General features: G+C 44.9%; 1 protein-coding gene across 1 annotated transcript in view; it reads left to right on the plus strand.

Annotated features, from left to right (window-relative positions):
• LOC121003882 (piezo-type mechanosensitive ion channel component 2-like) overlaps positions 1-18385 on the plus strand; it is a 124138-nt gene that overhangs the window by 83980 nt on the left and 21773 nt on the right. The window contains exons 27-40 of the mRNA XM_040435822.1: positions 2327-2492; positions 3927-4170; positions 4255-4351; positions 4430-4592; positions 5036-5125; positions 11268-11365; positions 13193-13261; positions 14174-14286; positions 14752-14866; positions 15644-15712; positions 15799-15965; positions 16059-16255; positions 16331-16444; positions 17542-17754. Of these exons, the coding sequence (XP_040291756.1) occupies positions 2327-2492; positions 3927-4170; positions 4255-4351; positions 4430-4592; positions 5036-5125; positions 11268-11365; positions 13193-13261; positions 14174-14286; positions 14752-14866; positions 15644-15712; positions 15799-15965; positions 16059-16255; positions 16331-16444; positions 17542-17754 (1915 nt within the window). The remainder of the gene's footprint in view (positions 1-2326; positions 2493-3926; positions 4171-4254; positions 4352-4429; positions 4593-5035; positions 5126-11267; positions 11366-13192; positions 13262-14173; positions 14287-14751; positions 14867-15643; positions 15713-15798; positions 15966-16058; positions 16256-16330; positions 16445-17541; positions 17755-18385) is intronic.

An 18385-nucleotide genomic window follows, 5' to 3' on the forward strand; every position in this document is an offset into this window, starting at 1 on the left:
GTGGCCGAGCTCTGTTCGGTCCGCGGTACAGGAGCATTTGTTTCCTGTACCCGGCCGGACTGAAAGGAAGTGCACACTAAGTGAGCACTTCCTGTCAGTCCGGCCGGGTACAGGAAACAAAAGCTCCTGTACCGCGGACCGAACAGAGCTCGGCCACGGTACATTAGAGGCGCTTACCTCCTGTCAGTTCCTTTTCTTCAGGCTGCGCCCGGGCGGTGCACAATCATAGACGCACCAGCCTGGGCAGTGCGGCAGCCGCCCGGTGCGGGGGAGGGCCCGCCGCCGTACTTAAAAATAAAACTTGCGGCAACGCTTTTTTTTTTAAACCGCCTAGGTCGCCTTACAGGTGGCGCCGGCCCAGCTTGCACTGCATTCTGGATGAGTTGTGTTTTTTACATTACTGTACAGTGCCTGTTATACCAGTATATGGACTATTATTTCAGAAGACTTAAAGGTAGGCAGACAATGTCATAGAGCAGCAGGAAATGCTAGCAGAATGCTTGGGTGTATAGGGAGAGGCATTACCAGTAGAAAGAGGGAGGTGCTCATGCCGCTCTACAGAGCACTAGTGAGACCTCATTTGGAGTATTATGCGCAGTACTGGAGACCATATCTCCAGAAGGATATTGATACTTTGGAGAGAGTTCAGAGAAGAGCTACTAAACGAGTACATGGATTGCAGGACAAAACTTACCAGGAAAGATTAAAGGACCTTAACATGTATAGCTTGTAAGAAAGACGAGACAGAGGGGATATGATAGAAACTTTTAAATACATAAAGGGAATCAACAAGGTAAAAGAGGAGAGAATATTTAAAAGAAGAAAAACTACTACAAGAGGACATAGTTTTAAATTAGAGGGGCAAAGGTTTAAAAGTAATATCAGGAAGTATTACTTTACTGAGAGAGTAGTGGATGCATGGAATAGCCTTCCTGCAAAAGTGGTAGCTGAAAATACAGTGAAGGAGTTTAAAGAGGACCTTTCACCTGAAAATGCAAGTTAAACTAAAAATATACCCTTACTTGCCGTCCCCCGGTTGTGCTTATTTAGTTCTCCATTTTGCACTCAGTGCCCCCGTTTGTCCGCGGTGCCCCCTGCAATATTTCCCGCCTTCTATGCTATTGAGCTCAACTGGGCGGGCCTGCAAAAGTTGTCCCGGGCGTGTCTTTCTTCTCCCTGGCACGAAGCGCATCCAATCAGCACGCTACGCTCTTAGCCAGGGAGAAGAAGCTCCAGTTCTCAAGAGATCTGGAGCGATTTCATCCATCCTGAGCCGGCGCCATCTTGGATTCCCGCGGCGAGCATTGAAGCAGCGTCTGAGGGGGCGGCTCAGGATGGATGAAATCGCTCCAGTTCTCGCGAATCTCGCGAGAACTGGAGCTTCTTTTCCCTGGCTAAGAGCGGAGCGCGCTGATTGGATGCGCTCCATGCCAGGGAGAAGAAAGACACGCCCGGGAGAACTTTTGCAGGCCCGCCCAGTTGAGCCGAATGGCTCATTAGCATAGAAGGCGGGAACTATTGCGGGGGGCATCGTGGACAAACGGGGGCACTGAGTGCAAAATGAAGAACTGAATAAGCACCACCGGGGGCCGGCAAGTAAGGGTATATCTTTAGTTTAACTTGCATTTTCAGGTGAAAGGTCCTCTTTAAGCATGCATGGGATAGGCATAAGGCCATCCTTCACATAAGATAGGGCCTGGGGCTATTCATTATATTCAGTATATTGGCCAGACTAGATGGGCCAAATGGTTCTTATCTGCCGACACATTCTATGTCTATGACTACACCTCACAGGTGAAGACCAACATATTAAACTCTGTATAGTCTGTGAACAAGCAGAAAAGGTTGAGAGATATGGGCACATTTAATTTTGCATAATAATGGGCTATGAAGTTGTCCATACACCTTCATTAGCTGTCGGGATAGCTATCAGTTCCTACACATACACATGCTTGGTTTGGCCGATCATGTATGTGTTTTCAATGGGGAGAGAGGAGATACCAGCTGCCAGAGACATCTCCTGGGAAAGGATTGGTATGGTATTCTCTCCCCTGATATCATCTGTCCAGAGCTCCCCGTATACATTAGGTTGCTGTCTGGTCCTGCTAAATATGGCATGTTTGCCCATAATGTGTATGGGGGCCTTTAGACATGTTGTAACTATGGATCGATGCTTGACAGAAGAAAGAAAGTCATTGCATACGTATTATTATTTTTTTTTTAATTACATGATATCTATGTCCAAACTGTACAATGGAGTTCAAATGTTTTAATATTAACCTGTCATTGGATGAAGTGATTATCTTCTCTTCTCCATCTTGTCCAGATGATGCCATGCTGCTGCTTCTTGCTTCTCTGCAGTGCCAGGTATTTGAGGATGAGAACTTGACTTGCGTGCGAATGCTAGCTGGTGACAACATTGAGATTAGTAAGGACCTGGATCCAGGAGATCTGAGCCAGTATAGCCCTGTACCCAACTTCCTCCACTGCAGGTGAGTGCTGGCGAGCATACGTGGCTTCTAAAAGAACAATATCTAAATAGGTTTTTACTTCTTAAATATGGTATATTATGTATTCTTATAGTGAAGGATTGTGTAATGCCAATGCTTTTGGACCTTTCAAATAATTTTACTCACAGCTCAGCAATATACAGTACTTAAAAAGATGTGAATAGTTTTGTCTTTTAAGGCTTGTTCACATCACGTTTGGCCTCTATATAGGCTATGTACACCTTTGGAGGCAATTTTTTTTATGATTGCATTTTACTTATTTTGAGCTAAAAATCATTTTTTCAATTGATCTTTCTTAAAAATATTGATAAGGAGTCCATCAGATTATCTAATTTGTCGGAAGAGAGAAAATTCAGACCCCTTTATTAGAGGATCTCAGCTCTGTACAGAAAAAAGGGCTCCATATTTGTAATAAAGACCCATTTAAAAAAAAAAATCTTTTTAGCTCAAAATGAGTACAATGTAATAATAATAAAAAAAATTGCCTCCAAAGGTGTACATAGCCTTTAACGTACTGTATATGTCATGACGTATATATTAAACAGATGCCTCTGACAGATGCCATAGAGTGGTTATAGAGTTCCATTGTTCCAAAAGTATTGTTTTTACTTGATACCCTTAAAAAGAATAGCACAGTCTACTGCGCTTTTCTGTACTTGGTGTACGGCCAGACAGAGGCAAAAAGGACGCTCTGGCTGATAACCCTTTGGACTCCCCATGGATACAGTTGGCATATACATTGGGCGCTTTTCATGCTAAACAGACACTTCAAAGCTGATGTGAACATAGCTTTACTCATAATGTGGACACACTAGGGCACATTAATTATTACTTTTGTAGAACAAGGTTTAAGTGTTAGGCTACTTTCACACTAGCGTTTTCACTTTCCACTATTGAGATCCATCATAGGATCTCAATAGCAGGGGAAAACGCTTGCGTTTTGTCCCCATTCATTGTCAATGGGGACAAAACTAAACTGAACGAACTGAATGTACCAGAATGTATTTCGTTCTGTTAGGTTGCATCCCCATCGCGGACCACGGTGTGGTGCGGAGCAAGACGGTTCTGTCATGACTCACAATGTAAGTCAATAGAGATGGATCCATTTTCTCGGACACAATAGAAAACTGATCCATCTCTCATTGACTTTGACATTGCTGAGAGTCCATCAGTGACATGGATCTTCGAAGAGTGATGCCTGAAAGGAATGTATTTTGGTGTGTACTTGTGTGGTAATGGATTTGGTATCTCGTCAGCTGTAACGACGGGTGGTGGCAGTGTGTATTTGGGGAGTGAGAATTGTGTCGGGAGTGTGATTATTGCTTAATTTGCAACCTGAAGTAGAATCTGTAACTTTCTTCTTCTGCAAACTGAAAGGTCTACTAGCATGACATATTTATGTCCTATTCTTTACAGGTCCTATCTGGATATGGCTAAAGTGGTGGTATTTAGTTACCACTTCTGGTTTGTGCTATGTTTGATTTTCATCACTGGTACCACCCGCATAAATATACTGTGTATGGGGTATCTGATGGCCTGTTTCCATTTCATGCTGTTTGGTGGTAGCCTTCTCTTAAAGCCAGTCCGTCATATTCTGAAGCTTTGGGACTATCTCATTTCCTACACTGCATTTGTAATCACCATGAAAAACATTCTTTCAGTAAGTGTGGAATAACCATGTTTCAGGGTCATCAATGGAAAATGAACAACCAAAACCGTTGATTGTTTTGTTTTTTTTCCTCAGATTGGGGCATGTGCCTACCTAGATAAACTGATGAAGAATAATTGTTGGCTCATCCAGACATTTAGTATGTTTTGTACCATCAAAGGCTACGACTTGAGTAAGCTGGAGTTCTGCTACATAACAGGTACCTACTGAATGCCTCTTGAAACTTCATCATTATGGTCTTACCTTACAGGTATCCCATCTGATGGCACATGTGAACTGCCAGAAAATGAAGCAGGAATTGTATGGGATGCAATCTGTTTTACATTCCTTTTGATCCAGCGCCGTGTGTTCTCCAGCTATTACTTCCTCTATGTGGTGGCAGACCTGAAAGCTTCTAAACTCCTGGCTTCAAGGTATGACTTTTCTGTCACATTTCTTATATCAATTGATAAAATATTTTGACTTTCCTTTCAAATTAAATACTACAGTGAAGGTCATTCATTGTAGACAACCCCTGCTTAGAATGAAACCACCCCACCAAAAAGCTGATTGCAGCAGGTATGGCTTCTCTGATCCCCAATGATAAGCTAAACAAGAGACTGAGGATTTTATCCTTTTGTGTGTTCTATGTATAGTATCAAAAGCTGGTAAATTAAAATGGGTATGATGTTATTAGTATAAAGGGATGAAGAGATTGGCCAAGGACATAGCTGGAAAGAGAGGAGGCGGCCGTCCAGGCATGTAGTCCTGGTGCTGAGTGTCACAGGAATGCTAACACACCACTATGCATGGGCCAGAGTACTAAGAAATAGAACTCTGTCTGGATAATAAAATGTCAGCCTCCTTTTTTTGTCAGAGGAGCAGAGCTGTTTGAAGAGAAAATTAAGAAAGTAGTGGCTGCACGTCTAGAAGAGGAAAAAAAATGTGCCCAGGCCATGAAAAAACAGTAAGTGCTAAAAATTGTATGAGGTGATCTATGTCTGTAACTTTTATAATAAGCCTAATGTTTCTTCTACAGTTAGAGTACATGATAAACTGCATTGCTGTTGTTCTTATGTGTTTAGTGTACAGTTTGGCATATTGTTCTTGTGTATTTATGACTATGTAATCATTTACAATAATCAGGATTTTCCTTAAGTCTTCTAATACTGTATGGTGTATGTCCATTTCAACAATGTGTCAGTCTTTGAATGGGATGAAAACTGATCTCCTACTACTAACCCACACAGTCCAAGCAAACATGTAGGGGACAATATGACCATATTACCTTTCATAATACATGAGCCCCTATCATGAGTGGTGTTTTCATGTGAATTCAAAGATTCGAGAATAAATAGGCTTACCCAGGCTAAGTGAATACAAATATTTACTAAGTGTGATTAAGTGGAAGGCTGAAAAGTCAGCCTGAATTTGTGGGAGGGGCATCTTACCTTCTTAAGCTCCAGCCCCCAGCTCCTCAGGGCGCTTCTGTTCACAGCTGGTTAGGGAGTCGCTTGCTCTGGTACTGCATCCGTGCACGTTGTGAGTTGCTTTCATCTACTTCGTTTCATTTTCATACATTGCCGTTCACGTCTTCAGGAGAGGTAAATTCTGTGCCATACTTCCGGCTCCCTGAGTCGGCGTGCGTTCCAGCGTGGAACGCATGCCTATACACATTCCTGCCCCAAGTTGTTTCTTGTCTTGTCTGTCTCCTTTCTTTTCCCCATCCAACTCCCTCCCGAGGCAGCAGGGGGGGGGCAGGGTCCGGCCCGCTGGTCCCCCCCCCTCCACACGGCCTCCCCCGTCCCGTCTTTACTTAGGGCTCCGCTGCAGCCCGGCGTGCATTCCAGCGTGGAGCGCACGCCGGAAATCCGCCACCAGGCATGAGCTCCAGGTCGCGTGGTCGGCGTGCGTTCCAGCTTGGAGCGCACGCCGGAATCCCTCCGCCGGGCCTGGGCCTGGGCCTGGTCACATGTTCGGCGTGCGTTCCAGCTTGGAGCGCGCGTCGGAGTCCCTCCGCCGGGCCTGGGCCTGGTCACGTGTTCGGCGTGCGTTCCAGAGTGGAGCGCACGCCGGAATCTTCATTTAGGCCTGGCAGATCCATGCGACGTGGCGGCTCCAGTGCGGTGGCCCCAGCCTGGGTTAAATCCTGTCCCCACGGGGCCCTCCCCCTCTCGAAACACACCTTGATTCTGGCCCCACAACCAGGTCTCCCGCCCTACGTACTACTTAGGACGAGTGGTCCCCGTCCCCCAGTCTGCTGGTCCGCATAGTCACCCCCCCTGCCATTCCATTTCGAACCAGGCAAGCCTGGCACCCCTGTCAAAACAGGCTATACGTAGTAGGGGTATCTAGCCCCTGGGCAACAACGGCCCATGTCCACAAACAGCCGCAAAAAAAAACAAAAAAAACCCTCGGTAGGTCCCAACCACAAGCCATTTCATATGCACTCCCGCCGTGCCACGCAGCGTTAGGCGAGAGGAAGACAAAGTTATCCTCATTTCCTCTTAAGGGTCCATTCACACGTCCGTAAGTGTTTTGCGGATCCGCAAAACACGGACACCTGCAATGTGCGATCCGCAATTTGCGGATCCGCACATCACAAACACTATAATAGAAAATGCCTTTTCTGGTCTGCAATCGCGGACAAGAATAGGACATGTTCTATTTTTCCAGGAACGAAATTGCGGATCCCGAAAAAATGGATCCCAAAAAAACGGATGCGGATCCCGAAAAAATGGATGCGGATCCAGGAAATGTGGATTTGCATCCGTTCCAGCCCCATTGAAAGTGAATGGGTCCGCAAATTGCGGAACGAATGCGGACCCAAATTACGGACATGTGAATGATAGCCTTAGGGAGAGGGCCCCGGGGGCCCTGCTGGGCTGGAAGGGTCGCTAGTTTCAGCACGGTGTTCAAAGAAAACGGGGTCTCACCACGAGTAGGCCAGGTCATCATTCCACGCCATACCCATTCAGCGGTCACTAAACGCTCACTGCAGTCATCTATTCTATGGTGGCGACAGTGCCATGTGTTATATGTATGTACTTCACGTTATATGCTGCTGTCTCATCTACTGGTTCGCCAGGCTCATACCTACTTCTGCCTCCTGGATCACCCAGGCTCACACCTACCTCTGCCTCCTGGATCGCCCAGGCACGCACCTACCTCTGCCTCCTGGATCGCCCAGGCACGCACCTACCTCTGTCTCCTGGTTCGTCCAGGCTCATACCTACCTCTGCCTCCTGGATCGCCCAGGCACGCACCTTCTTCTGTCTCCTGGATCACCAGGCTCATACCTACCTCTGCCTCCTGGATCGCCCAGGCACGCACCTACCTCTGCCTCCTGGATCGCCCAGGCACGCACCTACCTCTGCCTCCTAGATCGCCCAGGCACGCACCTTCTTCTGTCTCCTGGATCACCAGGCTCATACCTACCTCTGCCTCCTGGATCGCCCAGGCACGCACCTACCTCTGCCTCCTGGATCGCCCAGGCACACACCTACCTCTGTCTCCTGGTTCGCCAGGCTCACACCTACCTCTGCCTCCTGGATCGCCCAGGCACGCAACTACCTCTGCCTCCTGGATCGCCCAGGCACGCAACTACCTCTGTCTCCTGGTTCGCCCAGACTCATACCTACCTCTGTCTCCTGGTTCGCCCCAGGCTCATACCTACCTCTGTCTCCTGGATCGCCCAGGCACGCAACTACCTCTCCCTCCTGGATCGCCCAGGCACGCAACTACCTCTGTCTCCTGGTTCGCCCAGGCTCACACCTACTTCTGTCTCCTGGTTCGCCCAGGCCTGTCATCCTCCCCAGTTATGTTCTCTTTTCTTTCCAAACTTTATGGATTTGCCCTCTCAGGAACGTGTCCTGACCGTTCACTGGTACGAGATTTTGGACCAAGGTCAGGTGACCCAAGACATCGGTACAGGTAATAGCCTCTAAGCCCAGGTACGTACCCAGACCGACACAAGCCTTCTCGTAGGCACCGGTCGTACTACGTTCTGGTCACATATAGTTATTGCATATTTTTCCTGGAACAATTTGGTTATGTATTCCCCTGAATCACTCGGGTCTAAGTATTGGCCTGAATCGCTCAGGCTTCTGTATTTTTCCCTGGTCTCTCAGTGGGTAGGTAGTGGCCAGGTCCACCCAGGTCCAAGGTAATGCCCGACGCACCCAGGGTCCGTCATCTTCACCAAAGGCGTATGTAATCGCCTGATTCGCTCAGGACTCCATGTTGCCTGAACCGCTCAGGATCCAATGTATTTGCCTGAATCGCTCAGGTTCCATGCATCTGCCTGGAACGCTCAGGGGTTTTCAGCAGGGTCCGGCTGGTTCCCGGTTACCCGGTTCGTGTCCTGCATGTCTGGATTCCGTTTCCCGCAGGTCTCGTTGCATGCAGCACGACTTCGGGCCCTGATTCTGGCAGTTCAGGTCACCCAGCAGTTGGCCATGGCGCCCAGGCTGCATCCTGGTTCTCCGTCGCTTCATCCCAGTGCCACCAGATCGCACCTCTCTCCGGGTCTCGTACCAACGCAAGCTTATTCTCATGTAAGCAGGGCCTCAGGCCACCAGAATTTCGATCCATCCTCAATTGTGTCGCAGGGCTCCTCCGTGTCCGGTCACTCCACGGTTCAGGTAAGGTCCAACCGAGTGGCGGCTTTACGCTCCTCCGCAGCTCGGAGCCTTCCTTTATTCATCACGAGCCTCCATCCCTAGGTCTTCAGTATCGCCGGAGAGTTGGCAGCGCTGTCCGTCGATTCGGGTAGGTTGCAATCCCTTCTATACCATGGTCATTCCTGTTTCCTTTCCACTCTCGCCGGTCACTCGGCCACTGCTCAAAAGAAAAAAAAAAAAGAAAAAAAAAGAGAGAGGGAAGTATATGTATGTGTACTCTCCTGAATATCTCAGGGTGTATTTTCCTGAATCGGGTTTCATATATTTCCCTGATTAGCTCAAATTTTCACGTATTTCCACGATTCACCCAGGTCTCAGTTCCCTGAGTCGCTCGGGTTTATGTATTTCCCTGAATCGCTCGGGCCATGTATGTTCCTGGATCGCTCAGGGTTATGTATTTCCCCGAATCGCGCAGGTTTGTATTTTTCTGTCTCTTCAGGTTGACTGTATTTCCAGGTTGTATGTATTTTCCTGATTCTCTCAGGTCACGTATTTCCCTGAATCGCTCAGGTCTTATTTCCCACAGGTTGTAAGTATTTGCCTGAATCGCTCAGGTCTTATTTCCCACAGGGTGCACGCAGTGGCTTGAATCGCTCAGGATCCAATATATTTGCCTGAAAACGCTCAGGGGTTTTCCCATACCATCAGGAAACTACCAAGCCGGTGTCAAGGTTTACGAAGTTTTTCCAGGTCCCACTCGCAGGGTGGCTTGGACGATGTCTCCTACACCCTGGCGTTCATAGCCCACTGTCACCGCAATCTCAGGCTGTCATTTAACACCATCGGGCTGTACCTAGCGGGGATACAGCACTGCGCCATGCTTCATAATCCAAATAGAGGTTCCTTTTCTTCAGTGCAGACAGTCAAGGTGGCCTTGGGGGGAACCAGAAGTGCGGGGATGCCCCTACCGGCCGTAGACAGCCTGTCTCCGGCGAGATGTTTAGGCGACTCTCGTCCGCGCTGGATGGACTTTCTTTTGGGCACTCTCCTAGTTTGATTATTAAGGCAGCCATGTATCTCGGGTTTTACGGGTTCCTCAGGCCAGGTGAGTTCACCAGCACCTCCCCTAAACGTCAGGGGTTGCAGGTGCGACAGTTGTCCTGGGCCCATGACCATTTTGTCCTCTGGCTCCCTTCCACGAAGGCCAACCAGCATGGACCACCCTCGGAGGTCAGGTTTTTTAAAGCCTCCAACGATTGGTGCCCAGTCATGGTCCTCCGTCAATTGCTAGCCCTGTTGCAAGATGCCTCCCCAGAGGCCCCGCTGCTTCCTTGGCGTGGGGGGCCCCTGACGTCAATCCAGTTTGTGTCCCACATCAGAACGCTGGCCTCAGGTCTCGGTTATAACCCGCTGGCCATCACAGGACACTCGCTCCGAATCGGAGCCGCGTCCTCAGCATCAAAAAACGGGGTCCCGGCGCACGTGATTAAATGCATGGGTAGGTGGCGCTCTTCTTGCTTCACGAGATACATCCCGAACCCGCATGTTGAGATTTCCCAGGCATTTTGTAATCTTGCTCTCTGAGTGGTATTAAAGGCTTTTGGTCACTACTCTGCTCTCCTCGTCTATTTTGCCCACTACTAGGCTTACCCTCGCTCCTGGCTTCCGGCACAACACAGCCAGCTAGGTCAGCGGAAGCGCTTCACCCACTCATCACAGTTAAGCCTCTCCCATAAGTGGAAGGCTGAAAAGTCAGCCTGAATTTGTGGGAGGGGCATCTTACCTTCTTAAGCTCCAGCCCCCAGCTCCTCAGGGCGCTTCTGTTCACACCCACCCACCCCCCCTGTTCTCAAACACTCCCCTTAGGGTACGCCCACTACTAGGCTTACCCTCGCTCCTGGCTTCCGGCACAACACAGCCAGCTAGGTCAGGGGAAGCGCTTCACCCACTCATCACAGTTAAGCCTCTCCCATAAATATATTAAAAACAAGACAAACAAGTCACATATATAGTAAAAAAAACTATTGCACTGATCTGGGTAGGCTCCTGTTTGCTTTCTGGCAGGTGCAGTCTCATAGCCGACATTCTTATCAACTGTCCTAGCAGTGCACAGACCCATAGCCGGCACCCATTCATGGTTGAATACAAGAGAGGGAGTCTTCTGACATACTCCCTTATGGATGGTCCAATGGCAGTTTGACGCTCTTTGTTAATGCACAAAAATGTGCACTTTTTAGCCCCCCTGAGAGGATTCCCAGTCTGCAGTACGCATGTCTTGTGAGTTAATAACTCTGGAATGTGGCCTGGTGGTTATCTGACCCAGACCCATGGCTTTGTACAGTATATGTTGACTATCTATCTCTGACTCACTACATTACAAGAAATATAAATGTTAATGTAATAATTAAAGCGGAAAGAACCAACCAGTACTTAATTAAAAATACCCATATAAAACAAGTAATCTGTGTGTGTCATATGAACCTGCAGGATGGAGCAAATTAAATCTAAACAGAAGTCAACAAGTAACGAGAAAACGAGAAAGGAGAGCGGAGGAGAGGATACGTCTGAATCATCAAAAGACAAAGGTAAAAAATAAGAAGGTCTCTAATGGACGTGTAGTTCCATTACTGAGATGTTTATTGCAGAATTATCCACTCCAATCCGCATAACCACAACTTTCTTGTGCAAATCTGGTCCGATAATCTCAGAAATGTTCTTTTTTAAAGTAAATAAGTTTTTTGCTGCATCAGGCTTCCCCTGAATCATCACTAGCAGCTCTGAAATCTCAGGGCCTCTCATCAAGCAATACAGGAGGCACAGGGTGGCGTTAAGGGGGAGCAGTGGTGCACCAAACAAAGTGGCCCTGCCTATGGTGCACTGAAAGCCTTATTTGCAAAAAAATAAAAAGGAGCATTTCTCAGAATCAGAGGATCAGATTTTCACACCAATATGTTTCAGGGCATCTACCCTGCATGGTGGTATATTTACTTACAAACTGATTTTGGAGGAGACAGACTCCTTGTAAGTTTAAGTGGTACATTTATCATTATCTAATCCTCAAAACTCACTCAACATTTATTTTTAGGCCTCATGCACACGGCCGTTGTTGTGGTCCGCATCCAAGCCGCATCCGAGCCCCATTTCACTTCAATGGGGCCGCAAAAGATGCGGACAGCACTCTGTGTGCTGTCCGCATCCCCTGCTCCATTCCGTGGCCCCGCAAAAAAAATATTGCAGAAGGCACACGGGCGGCTTTAGTTTTTTTGCGGATCCGTGGTTTGCGGACCGCAAAAAAATGAACGGTCGTGTGCATGAGGCGTTACACAGAATGCTCAATTTATGCTTAACCTCAAAGGGAATGTATCACTGCAAATTTTTTCTGCCAGTTAAAATCAGATAGTGGCATATCCTTTTTTCCTAATCTGTTTTTATTTTCAAATTTTATATATTTTTTTCTTCTGTTTCTGGAACATGATTATGGGGGTGGCCATTGACTTATGTGGGAGAGTTTTCTAGGCATGGCCTGTGCAGGGTTCAGGAGGGAGTAGTTAAGCTGTGATATCACCTACCATGAATGGTAGATCCTGCGTTATCTATATATAGGGGATATCTGTCATTCTATCATTCTAATCCTGCCTCTGATGATAATGAGATAACTTCTGAAAAATGATCTGTACAGACCAAGACCATGGCATCTATTAATAAGCTTAGTGGCCAGTGTGAAAACTACAAGATTTAATGTTTTTTATATATATATATATATATATATATATATATTGTGACTTGAAAACAACCAAAATGTTTTTAAAAATGTTAACAAAAAACATGATTTTAACAATAGGTCATTTTTTGACACGTTCCCCTTAAATAGGTTGTTCGGGTAAAAATAACAGGATCATGAAAGCTTTAACATTTTTATATATTTTATTTACCTGCAATGTCTGTTTTGCAAGATCCAAACTCTGATCACATGACCCCGTCCACCTCTCTACACAATGCTTCTGCTGACGTCACGTCCATCACTAAGCTTTAGAGTGTTCTCTTTAGGGGTCCAGGGAGAGACTCTGAGCATGTCACCACCAAAATTATTTGCCTGGGTCAGTGGGTGGCCACAGAATCTGACCCCCCGTTCTAGAGCATGTGCAGGTGCCTACAGTCCTGCAAACCCTTTGTTATGAGAGCATGTGCCAGGACTGGGGACTGGATTCATTGCAGGTATATAAAGTATATTAAAAGATTGTGTACAAATTGGGATTCATGACCCTAAGCTAGTTTTGCCTTTAATACTAGTAAGTGAAAAATGCAGCTGATTGGTCATCAGTGATATATGTTATATGTAAAAAAAAAAACTCATATTTGTAACATGTAAATGATTGCATCACTTCAGAGGGGACTTCTCTGTGTAATTACAGATGACAGTGAAAAAAAAGACAAGGATGGGAAAAAAAAATGGTGGCAGCCTTGGGTCAGTCACACAACAAGTAAGAAACATGGATCTGCTTATTTTGAAGTGTAACGTAGGGATATTAGAATATAGATTTGCACACAGCACGTCTTGGCAATAAAATGTAAGGTGACATTAGCTCTGAATTTTTGAAATTCATCTTTCCCAGTTGCATAATACTTGTGGTAGAAACAAAGACAACAGCAACCCTCCAAGTTCATCTCATCGGTCCCCACATCTTCCTCTTTATTCAGAGGGGAAGCGCCTTTAATTTCTTCAGATGCTGATTTCAAATCTTAAAGGGGTTGTCCAGCCTTTATAAGTGATAGCCTATCATCAAGATAGGCCAGCACTAGCTGATCTGCACACCACCGCCGATCAGCTGTTGGGTGTAGCTCTGTCTCCGAAACTACACAACTCCATCTGTCTTGTAATTGGAGGGAATGTGTTACTACAGTGCTGCTCCCATAGAAGTCAATAGGAATAGTGCTGTACTAACTAGCTTCCTTCACTACATGGTTGACAGCGCTGTGTAGTTCCGACACCGACTTCTGGTGACAGCGCTACACCAAAACAGCTGATCAGTGGGGGTTCAGAGTGTCCCAGAATAGGTTATCACTTAGTAGAGGCAGGACAACTCCTTTAACATAAAGAAGAATTCATGCCCCTGCTGAGATTGGTGAAATAGATTTCAGTCTGATCTTTTTGAACCGTCTATTTTGTGTTTGTGACTATTACACATCATTACTGGTGAGAAAACTCTACTTCTGGGGTCAGCAACCTCCAGCACTTCAGCAATTTCCAACATGTTTCATTCACTTCTATTGGAGTTTTGAAAACAGCCGAGCAAGTATACTGACTGAGAGTTGCAAAAAAAATAAAAAAAATATTAAAAATGTGATTGGCTATTAGGGTCAGTCCTTTTTAAATATACATTTGTATTTTTCAGTGGTTCGTAGTGGAAGTTATAGCCTATTCGATACAGACAGCGAAGATGAAGAGGAAGAAACTCGAGAAGAAAAAAGAGAAGAAGAGCCCCCTAAAAAGAAGACAGCGTTTCAGGTAAATAATTTAAGTTCCACCATTTTGTCCCAGGGTTTAATAAAAAGGAACTTGCACTGGCACATATTGCTTGGACCTAATTGTAACCTTATTATGGAACTTTGGTAGGTTAGCCATATTTTTGCAGCATAACCATAGCCATTGCCTACACATTTGACTTCCTAGTGCAGCTCGTCTCTAATTTTGCTGAGTAAAAGAATATGGCCACACACTCAGGGTTCCTGATGCAGTTTTAAAAATCAAGAGTGGATCATAAAAGGAGAGAAAGTATTATGGACATGAACCACTTCTTCTTTTTTAATTAACTCTTGGTTTTGGTTTCCAGAACTGCATCTGGAAACCTGACCGCGTGTCCGTACTCTAAGCCAGGTAGTAAGCTTCCAGATTGACCAATGTATGAGAAATCCATACTAGTTTCCTTGTGAAAATAAAATGCAAAGATGTTGTGTTTGCCTTTGTCTGCAGCTAGCATATGAAGCCTGGACCACAAGCTCTAAATCTGCATTGAACCTACGGAAGAATGATGAGATGACCATCCAAGAGCAGATCCGCAAAGAGATGGAGAAACAGCAACCAGATGGTACATTGTGATCAACCTTACTGTTTTGAAGACCTTTAACCTTGGATGACTGTAATCATTTTTTTCTGTAGATTAATGAAGGTGTCTAGTACTTGTGTCACCTGCTTATTTTGACCTTTTTTTAATCCCAGTTTCCATCTTGCATAAACAATTAGTCTACATATAAAACTGTAAGTTACAACCTGTATTATGCTCTAGAGCTGTATTCAAAATTCCATGGCTTTAGAGCTGAAATTTCCCAACATTCCCTACTGGCTCAGTGCCTGTGCAGAACTTGTTCTGGTGCACTTTTAAAATGCAGTCTCTTTTGCACCAAACACTGGTGTCACCAGGTTCTGGTCTTTCTTACATCAGTAGTCTGATGTAAACTATTTGGGACACATTTATTAAGACCGGCGTTTTAGAAGCCAGTCTTAATAAACCCCTAAGCTGGCGGTGGTTACACCGAAGTTATGAAGAGGTGCCTGCCTCTTCATAACTTCGGTGGATCTTCCGCCAGTTCTAAATGTAAGACAGCTTCCAAGCTGTTGACTGTTTCCAGTACCAGCAGAGATGTAAAGGCAGTTCTGAGCTAGAATATAGTCTATAACTCAGGATAAGCACTAGACAAGTCATACAATGTATTTACAAATAGTTTTTGGCTTTTTATATACATTATATTAATATGTGAATTGTAAAATGGTGAAAAATCAAATACAGATTAGTGTTCTGTTTTTTTTTATTTCTACCCATCCACTTCAAATTATTTTATTTTTGTTTGGCAAGTAGGAAATCAAGGGAAAACAGAGGAACCCCCAATAGATCAATCACAGACAGAAAGTGAGGAGGATACTGCAGATGGACCAGGTAAACCCTGGTAATGGACTTATCCATTGTAGGTTTTTTAGGACCACCATTAGCTCACACTCTTTCTTTATGTTCCCACGTCACAGAAAATATTGTCCAGAGGATCATAAACATTATCAAATTTTCCTGGGTCTTCATCCAAGCTCTCGCAGATGACACCATTGAAACTCTCGACTCTTTCTGTAAAAATAGCGTGGATGTTGCCACCGTCTTGAGGATAGAGCGCTGCATGTTACAGAGGAACTTGGACAGGGTAAAATGTCTAATAACACATGCTTTTGGAAACATTTTCTATAGTTTCCTATTTAGGAGTGTAATAAACATTACAACAGACTTTTGATTTCAGGGTAAAGAAGCCTCTCAAGAAGGCATATCTGAGTACTACAAAGCCAAGCAGCTTTCAAGGACTCAAACCTTGTCCAGTGAGGAGAACGATGACCATATTAGTTGTGTAAGAGAAGAGACTGTTCAGTCCAAGAGGCTGGAGATCTGTAAGATCCTCAGTCTTGAATCACAGCAGTCTCAGGACAGTTTTGTCTCCAGGTAATCACGGTTCATGATTTATAGCGTATGGGGGGTCAGATAAGATATCAATATATGATAGTATTTTTTTGGCAGCTGTGTCACAGAAGATTTGGTTTTGTCCTGTGAAGACCCTGCTGGCCCAAAAGGCCGAAAACCCCATCGTATGCTTGCCTTTGATTCAATTTCTGTTGACAGTTTGGATTCAAGGTAAATGCTAAGTGCTTCAACATTGCATTCAACTGCATCGACATCCTCAGGGAACAGGGGACAGCCGGCAAATTGCAGGACTGTCTCGCTGGATGGTTGGGAAGTATGATTAGTGCGACTGACTTTGAGAAATTAGCAGGCTTTTTTTAGTTCACTTTTTTTTTTATTATATATGATTATTTACTGTACATATGACAGTATTTATAACTAGGCTACTTTACATACTTTAATACTGTTTTACTATTGAGTTTCCCCTAGTGGCAGCTGCAGGCAGCCATGGTTTTATAATTTAAAGGGACACTTCTGTCAGAAAGGCGTATTTTTAAAGATTTTTCGCCAGTTTTTCTTTTTTCATTTTGGCAGTACTATGTCAAGATTAAATACAAAAGATTTTCCTTCTGTATCAGTCAACGCAGAGAGGTAATACTCCTATATAGGGATCTTATTGTTTAGCTTATTACTGCTGTGAGGAAGGAATAAATTCACCCATTTTGTTATAAAATAAATAAATATTTACATATAGGCTGTAAATATGTGTTCATTTTGTGATGGTAGTGTCCCTTTAAAGGGGTTGTCTGAAAGGTGGAAACTCATTTCCAGGTGTAAAATGAAATACAAAAAGGTTCCCCTCTCCATGGCTTCTGGTTCCCATCAACCTGAAGAGTGTGCTTTCTGACTTTGCTGTATGACAGGGATCAGCAACCTCCGGCACTCCAGTTGTTCAGAAACTACAACTCCCAGAATGCTTCATTCACTTCTGTGGGAGTTAGAACAGCCAAGCATGTTTGCATGCTGGGAGTTGTAGTTTCACAGCATCTGGAGTGCCAAAGGTTGCTGATCCCTGCTGTATGAGAACAACAGAGCAGCAGCTTATACTAGTATAAGTGATCATTTAAAAAAAAAAATGGTTCTCCAAGAGTGTAAAGCTATGCCTCTGGACATTGCATATATGTTTTTTTACTATATATTTTTTCACTTGAGCTGTAAAGTAAGCAAAATACTAGTTACAAAGCGATATTTCTTTTTTTTTTTTCTCCTGTGCAAAATTTCCCTTTAAATTTCACCTCCATTAGTCACATCCTACAGGAAGATGTCAGATTGGAGCTGGGTCAGGAAGATGAGGACTATGAAGGGGATGCAGAAATGACAGAAACCAGAACACATCTCCCACCATCATATAGCACAGTTATTTTAGAGGGAGACCAGCAGGCCCTGGAAGCTGAAGAAACAACCCAAGGACTGGATGACAGCAGCCGGCCATTGGTGGACGTTCCACAGTTATTAACTGCTAGTGAACTGCTACTGAACAAGTAAGAAGGACAAAACTCAATGAAGATGACGTCAGAAGTTACGTTTCCAAGCTGTATTTCATCTATGTTGAAATAATGGCATTGTCACAAGCCTATGTGAATATTTTGAGAGTACCAGCAAAGTAATACATTGAATCTACTTGCTAAGTGTGCACATAGGGGTAAATAATTTGATCATTTAATCAAGTATACACATTGAAGCATAATACATAAGGAAGGCAAAAACCCCTATAAGGTCTCTTTCACACGTCAGTGAATGAAGGACTTTATTGTGTGTATTCTCCCACCAGTGGTTTTCCATGGACAGTGAGTTTGTGGTGACACCACTGAAGCATGGCCTATTTTTGTCTGTGATTATGAATCCCTCATGCCATCTGTGTTTGGTCCATAATTTTCACTGATTGTTGCTAGGAGATGCTCTGAAAATTAATTTTCAGCCTAGCAGTGTTCTTTGAATACGGATGACACACAGAGAGCATAAAACAGACACACAGACCAAACACAAATTCTTCACGGACATCGTCACGGATGAACCACTGTCCACCCTTGTCATGGATGTCATCATGGATGTGTGAAAGAGGCCTAAGGTGGTTGGCAAGTACAGAACATTAAAAAAAATATATATACCGGT

This window comes from Bufo bufo, chromosome 6 (genome assembly GCF_905171765.1).
Source record: "Bufo bufo chromosome 6, aBufBuf1.1, whole genome shotgun sequence".
Classification (NCBI taxonomy): Eukaryota; Metazoa; Chordata; class Amphibia; order Anura; family Bufonidae; genus Bufo; species Bufo bufo.